Source organism: Pelobates fuscus, chromosome 1 (assembly GCF_036172605.1).
Source record: "Pelobates fuscus isolate aPelFus1 chromosome 1, aPelFus1.pri, whole genome shotgun sequence".
NCBI lineage: Eukaryota > Metazoa > Chordata > Amphibia > Anura > Pelobatidae > Pelobates > Pelobates fuscus.
Window position 1 is genome coordinate 424,362,294 of NC_086317.1, and position 14,047 is coordinate 424,376,340.

A 14,047-nucleotide genomic window follows, 5' to 3' on the forward strand; every position below is an offset into this window, starting at 1 on the left:
ACTGGAACAGCATACAATAAATCCTTCCCCCAATAATGAGACGACACATCACTTTGAGGTTAAAACAGGAACTCTGGACTGGCTCATCCAGCCTGGCTTTTATTACACTAATCCACATACAGGCCACACCCAGGGGGAGGCATAAAATAACCAATCACATACATGGTTCAGCCCACACATCCCCTCCCCTCAGATAACATTAAACTCAATTATCCGGTACACTTTTTCAGCCAAGTTCTGGATGTACCCCAAAACCCGGGGGTACACCTTTAAATCCAGCATCGCTGGATAGCCCTTATTCAGGGGGACAACATATCCAAAATTCAAGTAATTCGGATGAATGGTTCGTGAGATATGGGGTTCCAAAGATTTGACCGACCGCATGGGTAAAGTATCCGAAAACAGTTCCATGCATTTTGGCCCTGCGGTCGGTCACAAACAAGGGAATGAAAACAGGCGAATTGCCTGTGTTATAGAGCATGGAGAGGGTTTGAATGAATTCCCTTGTTTGTGGGGTTCTTTCTACCGAACGGCGGGTCATTCGGTAGTTTCCATACGAATTTCTGGAAGTATGGAGGTCTCAGCGGTGTTTGCCTAGTCAAGTGTCCGATTTTAGTTCCAGACACTCGACGGCAAAACACCGCTGTTCGGTAGTTTAAGATGGCCGCCGCCACGTGTTTGTTTCCCGAATGGCGGCCACCCAGAGGACAAAGACTACATTACACTGATTGCCAATTACCCGTTTGCAACATTGTTGCAAACTGTAATTGGAGGCACACTTATTCCTGGGTGGTCTGGTTGTTCGGTAGTTTCACTCAATATAATGAATGGAGTGATTCTACCGAACAATCAGTGAATGCTGCATACATATCACCCAGGCTAAACTTAACACATGAATACATATACAATATTACAGGCAGCACACTAGAACATGCTTCACAGTCTTAAAGGGACAGTAGTCCCAAAAGTCCCAATGTGTCCATAGATGCTGTTAAAAGGGCCAGTAGCAGCAATATACAGTACAATATGCCCAAATATAAATCTTTAAGTGTACCAATTTTCCAGGGGCCATAGTCAGCAGGTAAGAGGCAGGCAGCCAGGCCCCTCCAATGTCCAGTTGCGAGGTGGGTTCCGCCACATTTCTCCCCTTTCCCATTTAGACTATCCAGACTCCAGACCTCCAGTCGGTCTGGGGCTCTGATAGTCGGCTGGCTGTCCTTACAGGGGGTAGTTGTCCAGATGGCCCCCTGCCACTCGTGTCCAGTTGTAAGTCCAAGGCTTGGGGAAAAAGTAACCAGGGGGTCCTCTCCCCTGGTTGAACACAGCTGTTGTTGGGGAAAAACGACTGTCTCCCCTTCCGATATTTTGTCTGGCTGTTGTGGACTAGGACCGACTGTCCCTATCCCCAGTGGTGTAGGTGCAGAGACTACGGTCCCATCTGCACGGTTGTGGGGTTTACTGTCTCCCCTTGGTGTGCTAAGCTGCCGCTGGGGAGAGGGGATGACAAACTCCTCTCCCTGAACCGTAGACTGCCGCTGGGGAGCAAGGACGGCTCCTTCAGCTCCCTGTAACTTGGGCACAGAGACCACGGTCCCATCTGTGCTGTTGTGGGGCTTACTGTCTCCCCTTGGTGAGCTGTGCTGCCGCTGGGGAGAGGGAATAACAACTTCCTCTCCCTGAACCGTAGACTGCCGCTGGGGAGCAAGGACATCTCCTTCAGCTCCCTGTAGCTTGGGCACAGAGACCACGGTCCCATCTGTGCTGGTGTGGGGCTTACTGTCTCCCCTTGGTGTGTTAGGCTGCCGCTGGGGAGGGAGGACGCTGCTCTCCTCTCCCTGCACTTTACTGATCCGCCGCTGGGGAGAGGTGGTAGCAAGCTCCTCTCCCCTACATACTTCTATACTCTGTGGAGGGAGACCGACTGTCTCTACTCCCAATACAGTGTCCTGCTGCTGGGGAAAGGAGACTGGGCTCTCTCTTCCCTGCTGGACACTCTGCTGCCGGGGAATGGAGACTGGGCTCCCAATTCCCAACAAATCACACTGCCACTGGGGAGGGAGGACGGCCCCTTCAGCTCCCTGTAACTTGGGCACAGAGACCACGGTCCCATCTGTGCTGGTGTGGGGCTTACAGTCTCCCCCTGGTACATTAAGCTGCCGCTGGGGAGAGGTGGTAACCAGCTCCTCTCCCATTAGAACACTCTGCCCATTGATGATCCGCCGCTGGGGAGAGGTGGTAACAATCTCCTCTCCCATTAGAACACTCTGCCCATTGATGATCTGCCGCTGGGGAGAGGAGGTAACAATCTCCTCTCCCATGCCTACTTTCAGTCTTTGTGGAGGGAGACCGACTGTCTCTCCTCCCAATTCAGTGTCCTGCTGCTGGGGAACGGAGACTGGGCTCTCTATTCCCAAAAAATCACGCTGCTGCTGGGGGGTAGGACCAACTACCTCTGCCCCCTGTAACTCAGCCTGCCGCTGGGGAGGGAGGACGCTGCTCTCCTCTCCCTGCACTTCACACTGCCGCTGGGGATCTGGGCCGACTGCCCAGCATCCCTGTAGGGCCGGTAGAGAGACCGCAGTCCCATCTCCACCTGCCATCTGTGGGTCTTCCCAGGACCAATCCGTGAGGCCCCTCAACATTTGTGAGTAAGGGCCACCTGCTTCCCCACCTGGCAACTCTGGCTGCTGCTGGGGATCTGGGCCGGTTGCCCAGCATCCCGGTGGAGAGACCTTGGTCCCATCTCTACCTGCCTGTTGTGGTTCCTCACAGGACCAGTCTATGAGGACCCCCACTTCGGGTTCCTCCCGCCGCCTCAGGGAAAGACGGCTAACCTCCTCGGATGCAGCCTCTACTCGGCTGCTGTAACGCTCCTGCTGCTGAGCATACTTCCTCTCTTTCGCCAACCGGAATTCTCGGTCCAGCCTTGTGTTTCGCTCAGCCATGACCTGGTTCCAGATCACCCGGCGTGTCTCCATGGGTATATCATCCCCATACTCGGCCACTCGCTGCCTCACCTCGGCCAGCCAATCATCTCCAGAGCCAGAACCTTCCATACTTGTCTGCTCCCAGGGGCGCTGCACGACTGCTAGCGTTGCCCTCAATTTGTAAATCCAAACAGTGTCTCTGAGCTGCTTTACCTCACACTAGGACGCCATCCCACCGCTTGCCACCAATGTAACGGATCACCTGGCACCCCGACTTGGTACCTCCGTTAATGGATGCTCCTAGTGCTTCCTGAGGACTCCAAGCACTCTGGCAGACACCATAATCACCGAATCCAAGAAACCTTTAAATTCTCCCAAGCGTATGAATGCTGTAGACCATTGAATAGGAACCATACGAATAGGCTTGTACCCCTAGCAGTCAACTGGAACAGCATACAATAAATCCTTCCCCCAATAATGAGACGACACATCACTTTGAGGTTAAAACAGGAACTCTGGACTGGCTCATCCAGCCTGGCTTTTATTACACTAATCCACATACAGGCCACACCCAGGGGGAGGCATAAAATAACCAATCACATACATGGTTCAGCCCACACATCCCCTCCCCTCAGATAACATTAAACTCAATTATCCGGTACACTTTTTCAGCCAAGTTCTGGATGTACCCCAAAACCCGGGGGTACACCTTTAAATCCAGCATCGCTGGATAGCCCTTATTCAGGGGGACAACATATCCAAAATTCAAGTAATTCGGATGAATGGTTCGTGAGATATGGGGTTCCAAAGATTTGACCGACCGCATGGGTAAAGTATCCGAAAACAGTTCCATGCATTTTGGCCCTGCGGTCGGTCACAAACAAGGGAATGAAAACAGGCGAATTGCCTGTGTTATAGAGCATGGAGAGGGTTTGAATGAATTCCCTTGTTTGTGGGGTTCTTTCTACCGAACGGCGGGTCATTCGGTAGTTTCCATACGAATTTCTGGAAGTATGGAGGTCTCAGCAGTGTTTGCCTAGTCAAGTGTCCGATTTTAGTTCCAGACACTCGACGGCAAAACACCGCTGTTCGGTAGTTTAAGATGGCCGCCGCCACGTGTTTGTTTCCCGAATGGCGGCCACCCAGAGGACAAAGACTACATTACACTGATTGCCAATTACCCGTTTGCAACATTGTTGCAAACTGTAATTGGAGGCACACTTATTCCTGGGTGGTCTGGTTGTTCGGTAGTTTCACTCAATATAATGAATGGAGTGATTCTACCGAACAATCAGTGAATGCTGCATACATATCACCCAGGCTAAACTTAACACATGAATACATATACAATATTACAGGCAGCACACTAGAACATGCTTCACAGTCTTAAAGGGACAGTAGTCCCAAAAGTCCCAATGTGTCCATAGATGCTGTTAAAAGGGCCAGTAGCAGCAATATACAGTACAATATGCCCAAATATAAATCTTTAAGTGTACCAATTTTCCAGGGGCCATAGTCAGCAGGTAAGAGGCAGGCAGCCAGGCCCCTCCAATGTCCACTTGTGAGGTGGGTTCCGCCACAATGGACCTGTTTTCTGTCCGAAAATTTTTGATCATCGCTAATTACACAAGATTGAGATATTAATGCATATATCACAAGTGTCCCTATTTAGGATGGACAGTCCTTATTTTGGGTCTAAGTCCCTCTGTCCCTCTTTTCTCTTCTAATGTCCCTCTTTTCTAGGAGCTCCATACTGTTCATGTGTCTGAGCGTATAACAGAGCTTCACAGCAATAATACTCACAGTAATGTGTCGTTACACTATAATCAATATTTTTCAAAATCAAAAAAAATAGGAGAGGAACAGCGCTACAGTACTGATCACAGGGGAGAATAGAGCTGCACACCTGAGGGGAAGGGTAACCCTCAAACCCTTCAAAGAATGGAGAGAACAAGATACAACTTCTATGTTGTTCGTGATCCAGCTTTCCTAAAACGGTTTTGCACTATTGGTCTCTATTTTTGCTTTTGTATTTCATATTTACCACTGAGGATTCAAAGCAAGAACTGAAGAATATACACTCCAGGTCTTCGCTGTACTTTAAGAGACTCTTTATATTATTTTTGTTTATTATCTCTCATTGTCCTACTTAGCGCACCCTGTATTTGTTGTATCATGTTTCAAAATCAGTCCATGCAAATAAACATACATTGTTCTTTTTATTGATTACATATTAGTCACGTAAATTTTAATTAGTAAGTTTCTTATAACTAATAATATCTTTTGTATAAGTTTGGTGATGTTGCTTGCAAATGTCATCAACTCAAAAGAGGTATTTGTGATGTTCGTTTCCGTCATGCGCAAAATCGTTTGCTAATTTTTGCACTACTCGTTTTTTTATTGAAATTTCATAAGGGTACAAGGGCTCAATGAATGTTTAAGCAAATCTTTAGAATCATTGTGATTGCTTAAAGGGACACTATAGTCACCAAAACAACTCTATCTTAATAAACAGTTTCTGTGCATAGTTCATGCCTCTGAAGTCTCACTGCTCAATTCTCTGCCATTTAGGAGTTAAATCACGTTTGTTTCTGTTTATGCAGCCCTAGCCACACCTCCCCTGGCTGTGACTCACACAACCTGCATGAAAACAAAATGCTCTCATTTTAATTAGATGTAACTTACTTTAAAAGTTCTTAACTCCTGATCTGTAAATTGAACTTTAATCACACACAGGAGCCTCCTGCAGGGTCTAGCTAGCTATTGACAGTGCAGGAATTAAGAAATTCTAAATTAAACAGAATTTGCAATAAAGGAAGTGTAAACATTAGCTGACTCTTTATAGGAAGTGTTTAGGAGGGCTGTGCAAGTCACATGCAGGGAGGTGTAACTAGGGCTGTAAAAACAGTGATTTAACTCCTAAATGGCAGAGAATGGAGCAGTGAGAGTGCAGGGGCATGATCTTTACACCAAAACTGATTCATTAAACTAACATTGTTAAATTCCCTTTAAGCTTGACTGGACATAAGGTATATTTTGCCAATCAGATAAAGGCAAATTTATTGTTTAAAAGTATCGGTACAGTGTGAGTTTCATTGTGTTGACTTAACAGCAATTTGGAAGTAATTAACATTTTGTTATTTATCTTACAATATACTGTGATCAACTTCACAGTGTCCTCGATCTGATTCTCTGCCAAGTTTGCTCCTCCACACCTTGTATACTCTGACACTAAAAGGGAGTTACTACATCCACCTCTGACTGTTAACCAGCTGGAAATAGTGGACTATTTAAATGTAGCATATACCAGGAAACCATCAGAGCTGGTTCTGGCAGCTGGAAATGTCGATATTTCCTATGAGTTTGACATGTAGATATTTTGATGTTGAGTCATTGTAAAATGACAATATCCCTCTCTCTTTTTTGTGACTTATGAAATTATATCAAAAGTTTCCGCCAAAGTAAAATGCCATGGTTTGGTTGTGTTGTATAAACAAGTACATTTGCTCAGAAGGCCATATATTGGGTTAGAGAAAAAAAAAACACCGCCAACCTACAGAGTGGAGCACACACAACTGGTGGCAAATATATTTAGAACACCTACCCCTAATTTGGGAAAAGCGAGTTTCCACATGTTCTAAAAGAAAAAAATACTCTATAGTGTAGAACCATTTCGCCCTCCCTCTGGGCTTTATCGGTCGATAAAGTCCAGAGGGAGGGTGAAACGCGTCTCGGAGGAGGAGAGTCTGTGGACACTACAGCACTTTACTGGCTTATTTAATAGTTATATTATTTTAAATGTTTTTTTATGTTTCAATTGTAATAAATTGTTGCTGAGGTCCTAAAAGCTCCTCCACTGTCTGCTTCCATAAAGAAGGGCTTGTGCTCCCTAATCAGGCACATAGGCGGTTTTACCTAGAGCCTTAGGCTCTAGCAAAGGTGAGCTTTTTGCATATGAATTTTAGCTACATTACACTATGAGCTTTACCTCCTTTATCTCTTTTGAGCCTATACTTCAAGAACCTGGAAAGGGGGTTTGTTACATTACCACAAGTACGATCTGAGCCTGTCACCCTGGGCTCAGCTCTATGTGAGTTGAACTAATACTGTTTTATAAAAAATATTTTGATAAAAGGTTTTACACTATAGAGTACTTTTTTTTTCTTTTAGAACATGCTGTTCCCCAATTAGGGATAGGTGTTTTTTTGTTGTTGTTGGTTTTTTTTTCTTCCCAAACAATATTCTGCATGCATTATCTGCTTCCACAATGGAAGGGTCCTTTCATTTACAACACCTGTTAAGCAGACATGAATAATTTACAGGCAGGTACGATATATAACTTAGATAAACAACAGGAGTTAGAGATGGTGAACTCATTACACAATAAATTGTAGTTTCCATGTCACAAATCCTCATCTCTTAGATAAATACTGTTAATATGCATTGTGCCCCTGCTCTCTGAGCATCTGTGTAGGTTGATCAAAATATCCAACTAGTTTGTGGCCCCAGGCAAGCGCTCAATGGTCATGTGATCATTTACACAGAAAGTAAAATGAAAAGAAAGAATGGGAGTTTTCCAACACTAAACGTTTATCGTAAATGGAAATAGTGTTAATGGTTAATACTGTGTAAGTTAAGCTAAAACATAGACTTTATCATTTGTATCAGTGCGATAACGGGAATGGTTGAATAGTATGGAGCTACGGTATATAAGAAATAGCTAGCTGTTACTGTATTAAACTTCACAAAGAGATTGATTGCAGTTTCAGTAGAATCAAATAAACATGGGGAATGTCTTGAGAAGCAAACCATATCAGTGTGAAAAATAAAATAAATCACATCACACAGTTATTAGGAATACGGCCGTGATCAGACCAAGGACCAGAGGTAAGGATTAAGAGAGGAAAGAGGAGAAAAGTAAGGTCATAATGGAGGGTGAAAGAAGGAAATACAGGGGAGAATCCTAATAAATATACACCTTAATTTACTGGAGTCTAACAGGCTTTTTTTTTCATCCAAATTGTTATTTAGTAACTGATGTACCTTTATTGTGAATAGACCACTTATTAAAGGAGCACAAAACCTTTTATTGTCTCAACGCTGCGCCTAGTGAGTACAAGTGTAAGGTCTCACTAGGAAAGCTACACCAGTAACAATTAACCTTTTCAGTGCCACAGTCAGGAGCAAGATAATGCGGGGCTTCTCCCCTGTGGCACAGAAACTGTAAGTAAAATAAATATTACACTCATGTCATTTAAATACTTGGCGAGTAATAAGAGAGACACGAACGGGTCTCTCCAAAATAATAAACAAAAAATTTAAAAAATAAGAAAGAGTGGCCAATCCTTTTTCTCCCCACATGAGCTGAGGGATAGAGGGTAAAATAAAAGGACCCAGAAGATGCATAGTTTCCTGCTCTCAGTATTAATATGGGCCAATAATATCCAAGGAGATGCCTAGTCTCCAGTGCCTTTTTATATAATGCAACATTCTAGAAATATAAGGAAATCAGTTATTACACGAACTTATTGATCCTTCTGCTTTGGTGGGTTTTCTCTTATCACTACTTGAAGAGAAGAGTGAGGTCTTTTATAGGTCCAGTTTAGGCATTTGGGACATGTGTAGAATGTACATCATACAGTTTAGCTTATTCGTCAGTAAGTCTCGGATTCTCGTATTCTGCTCAAAGCATTATGTTCTCCTTGTGTTCTTTCTTTGCACAATAACAGCGCCACCTACTGGACATATTGCCACCTTAGATGAAACAGTCAAGATCATCTATGTACTGTGTATATAAGATTGTTGATTTTGGTTTGTCATGTATATCACTTTTTCAGGATCACTGTAACTTCATTAGACCGTGATAGAGAGCAGATACACCATTGAGGTTTGAGGGCCTGTTTGTGTAATCCGGCAGCCGGTGACTGCAGAAACCAATATGTAAAAGCTAGAATAATCGTACCTGTGTTTTATCTCAGAATGTTATTGGACTTGAAAAATTGTGTACTCAATATTAGAATGTTGTGTGTATTCTGTTTACTGTTTCATGTTAATGTAGAATATTTACTCTTTTATTTCCAGCAGGTTCACAGATTGACCAGAAAATCAATCTTGAGGCATCAGAACTGCTTATTAGGGAATGTAACCGCAATGCCACTAATCAGCTTTATTCCTCAAAGTCATAAATCCAGATCTTATAAGCACAAGATCAACAATGGGCAAGTCCCATGTTTTGGCGTTTCTGAAAACATCTTCGCAAAGAGGCAAGGGGACATAACCCGAAGTGCAAAGGACACTAATAGCATGGCACAATTATTTCAACGAAGTAAGTCTTTAATATGTTTACCGTCTTTAAAATCGTTTCCGTCTTGTGCATCATTTCCGTTCAGTGAGCCCTCTCCAACATATCGAGAAGATACAGAGGTCTTTCAATCAAGAGGGTGGAAGGGCAATTCCAAGATCAACATTGATGACCTCGAGGGAGCTCAGGAGACTGATGTTGACACAGGCTTGAAACTTTCCACCTCGGACTTGTCTGTTGTATCAGCCTATTCAACCCTCCATGGGTTGTGTAGTGATTTAGAGTCTTCCCTTTCTTTCGATAGAGAAACTACTTCACAAAACAGAACATTATCTGCAAGTAAAAAGCTCCATGAGCTGTCCTGCCAATCCTTAAATTCAATTTCTGAACTGTCTTCTGGATCTTTTATTTCATTATTACTTCCAAGTACATCAGGCTCATGTTCTCTAACCGAGTCTCAAAAGGATATTTCCAGCCTTTGTCAAAATACTACGGACATCACTGAGCATTTGACAGAAACTCAGAATACAGAAGAGGAAGAATTTTATATCTGATTGTTCAGATGATTGCCATTGTATCTGCTATGTTTATATACATTTCGAACTACATGATACATCGAACGTTCTAAGTGATAACATTTATTACAAGCTCCACACTTTTCATGTAAAGATAACATAGGTGAAATAGAAGTGTAATATATAGAGAATTACATTAATTGGCAGTTAAGAAAAAGCACATGATACAGCTTTCAGAATAACTTTAATCATTTATTTTATTTGGAATTTTCTTACCTCTTAACCCATGACTGAGCACAAGAAAGTTGATAAGGGATTCTCAGAAAGTAATTGTTACATTTAGTGCCTTATCAGTATAGTCATGTTAATTATATGACCCTACCTTTAAAATTAAAGGGGATTATCATGTACATTTTGTTTTATTATAGGTAACATTAAACACCATATATTATATAGGTATATACCATAATTTTGTTCAGTTGCCAATTTAAAAAAAAATCTAATTCTACAATGTTTGACATTGTTTATATGTTATTATTTTGTCCATGGTGGCGTTAGGAATTCTGATATTTCCAGTTATTTGTAAGAATTCAACTTATAAAGTTCCTTTAATATGTACCAGCAGGTGATGATCCAGAAAGTCCTAATGAGTCCGTTAGTACATAAGTCATACACAGCCCATCCCATTAGCAAATAAGGTAAATGGTATATATATATATATATATATATATACACCTATATATATATATATATATATATATATATATATATATATATATATATATATATATATATATATATATATATATATATTTGAGACATGTGCTTTTATACGTTTGTGTGTATTTACCTTATATGCTATTGTATTATTACAAATGCACAAGAATACAAAATGTCTACTGAAGATCCTTCTAGTCCGCTGGAACTCCCATAGATAATCTTGCACTTGTGCAATAGATGCCTCTGCCATTTTATTGCATAGGCATCTATTGCACATTATGCAAGATAATGCCTGTTTTCATCAATCAACACCACTAACAGCTATTGAGGAATGGTAGGAGGTGGTGGAAGTCCTGCCCATTGACACGAGACAAAGTAGCCCCTAGGCCTAGTTTGTCTCATGTATATCTTTTGTTGCATTGGAATATCAAAATTATTCTGATGAAGTCAATAAGGAATTTACATAAACAAGCTATCTTTATGAAAAAAAAGGGAAAGGTTACAGTGGGGCTTTAAGAGTCTAAACAGAGAATTGTGGTGACCTGAAAACCGAATTGGCCTCTTTTTCACAATTTGGTTTTAAATTCACTGTTCAGTGTTATGGCCAATACCAAGGACTTTATTCTCTAAAATTAATGATCACACCAGGTTTGCTATTATGATATATCCCCTTTAATATTTAAGAGTACGTTTGGACAGCTGTTCTTCAACGGCAAGTAGTTACTCAAGTGAGCAGTGGCTGAGGCTTATGGGAAGTACTACTGCAATGTCACAAACGACTGATGTAGCTCAGTTTCAAAGACTTTGCAGAAGAAGCTAGACTATATTCCCATTACTTGATTGAACTGAGACATGTGCTTTTACCAGCACTGTAAAGATTTCCTAACATTAATCTGGTGATATTTCACCCGTTGAGTGCCATACATAGTACATGGTACATAGTGTAGTGTTACTTTGCATTGCTGCACGGCACACCCCTCTTCCACTCCTTGGTCTACCACTTTCGACAAATGACTTGCCATGGCTGTCATGATCTACAAGGATTTGTCTCTTTGTCATGAAGGTTCTAACACAATATAACTTGTGGAATTTTAATATTAAGCTAGAAGGCATCATAACACTGCAAGTCTGTTCCGCAGCTAGAAAATTTAGAATTTATTGTAGAATGGCTAAAATCATTGTATCATGGAGTGACATATCCTAAATAGGATGATGTGAATAATTACAGATCTGCTGTCATCTCACTCAAAAGTGGAGCAACCAAAACTATTTACTAATAAAAATAAAAATGTTTCTTGCATCTGAATTTTTATTCAGGTAAATTAGTGGGTTATTCAAACGTATTTATCTCTTTTGTTCAGTGATAAGTTCCAAATTTATGAGATGGCCTAAAATGTACTCACCTCCTCAATGTGGACACTACACCATTTTTTTTATTTTTTTAACTAAGATATGTTTGTTTGTCAATGTGTATCAAGTCATGGTTGTATTTGTGTCTTTGAATGCAGGGATGCACACAAGGAGTGTTTGTGAGTGTCTGTGTGGAGTTATCATGTGTAGGAATGCAGTAATGTATTGTTGTGGTGTCATCTTCATCTGCATGCAACGATGTGTGTTAATTCAGATGTATCATTGTATAGTTTGTCAGTATGTTTGCATTTGTTTGTACATGTGTGTGTGAATGCATAGCTTTGTTTGTGTATTAATGGTCAGTGCATGTCTGTGTTAGAATTCAGGTGCTATCTGCACCCTTTTCCTCTCAAATAATTTATCCCCTCCCTAAACATTTCAACTAGTCACTTTCCCTGGTCACTACCCTTCTCCGTGCCACTTCTTTTCAAGTTACTTTCATTTCACCATGGCCACCACATGTCTCCCCTCTCTCTCCTCTTTCTAAATCTTTTTCCCCCTCTCTAAACTTTCACCTTTTTTACTTCCTCCATCACCTGTTACTGCTCTTCTCTATGTCATTTTCCCTTCCCAAGTCTTTCCCCCATTCATCTCATTATTGCTCCTCTTTTGGTATGTTTTTGTATTTCCCTTCCTAACATTTTACTTTTGCCTCATTTCCACTGAGTGGTATGGTTCGGGTCGGTACGGTTCGGAAGGGTTAGAATGGTCCAGCCTATTCAGGTGAGCGTTTCTACTACAAGTCAGACTGCCAGGGGGCATGCGGGGTTTAGACCAAATGCCTAGCGTGTCATTTGTCGTGATGGTTGACGTTTTCCTGTCCGCCAATCAATGGATTGTATAGCGTGACGCCAGTAGCTCCGCCCTAACCGTACCGTACCATTTCCTATGGACCTACATCTGAAGGGGACCCATTAATGGTGCAGTTTGGTTTGGTTGTATAAGCCACTTTCATAATGGAAAAAAACTGAGAAGATAAATTGGCTGTAATAATTCAGTAATCCATAAAAAAAAGAAGTGTGGGAATTTAATTAATTCATTTATACAACATGCTTCACAACTAAGCTGGGGAGTCATAGTGGCTACGGTGCTTTGAGTATTCTTTTTAGATATTTAAACCACACAACTGTTGGCCATAGAGATAGCTATATTTCCCAAAAGGTACACAGAGCCCTTTTCTGGAGACAATTTGTGCATAAGGCATCTCTTGTATTTTTGTGTACGAGCACCTATGAGATATAAAATGCACACACTGCTTTTAACACTAAAACATGAATAAACATGAAAACACGTCATAAAAGATTTGTGATTTCCACACCTTATTTTCCTGAACCCTTCTCAGACACTTTACTCAGCTCAGCAGGGCAGACATTGCAAAGTAAGATTCAAACCATGGCCTCCATTTAATAATAATAGGTTCAAATTATTTAATGTTCTAGGATAAACCTTTCAACAGGGCCGGATTAACATAAGGGCTGATGGAGCTTTTTTTTACACATTACTCTTAGGTTTACCAGCTCACTGGTATTTTACTGGCACAGCCGGTATTTGAGGCTGCCTGGCCGTGCCAATATTGCAGTAATACCTACAATACAAATGCAGGTATTTTTCTCAGAATAAATGGAGATTACTCTGCAATAACAGCACCGGCGAGTAGGGGTCACTGTGTGTGGAGAGAGGCAGGGATAGGAAGTTACAGCATATCCCTGCCTCTCTCTACTACTTACTGATCCGTGGGGGAGCATCTACACAGCACAGAGTCCAGACAGCATCTCTACAGCTCAGGTAAGTGAGGGATGGGGGGAAAGGCAGCAGGGACACATGGGGACACTGAGACACTAGGGGACACTGAGACACTAGGGGACATATGGGGACACTGAGACACTAGGGGACACAGACACTAGGGGACACTGAGACACTAGGACACATGGGGACACAGACACTGGGAGACCTGGAAACACTGAGACACTTGAGGACACTGGAAAACATGGGGACACAGAAACATGGGGATGCTGTGAGACATAGGGACATTGGGAGGCACTGAGACATTGGGACACGGAGACACTATGTCCCCATTTATCCCAGTGTTCCCATGTCCCCCATCCAGTGTCGCTAGTGTCTTGGTGTCCCCATGTCTCCCAGTGTCCCCAAGTGTCTGTCTCCCAGCCAGTGTC

At 42.2% G+C, this 14,047-nt stretch overlaps 1 protein-coding gene across 3 annotated transcripts in view; it reads left to right on the forward strand.

Moving 5' to 3' along the window:
• FAM124A (family with sequence similarity 124 member A) overlaps nucleotides 1–10,226 on the forward strand; it is a 61,953-nt gene extending 51,727 nt beyond the window's left edge. For 2 of the 3 annotated variants that reach the window (XM_063444844.1, XM_063444846.1), the window contains one exon: nucleotides 9,009–10,226. In XM_063444844.1, the coding sequence (XP_063300914.1) occupies nucleotides 9,009–9,782 (774 nt within the window). In that variant the 3' untranslated portion in view covers nucleotides 9,783–10,226. The remainder of the gene's footprint in view (nucleotides 1–9,008) is intronic. The other variant, XM_063444845.1, reaches the window with a different exon arrangement.
• Nucleotides 10,227–14,047: the final 3,821 nt, after the last annotated feature.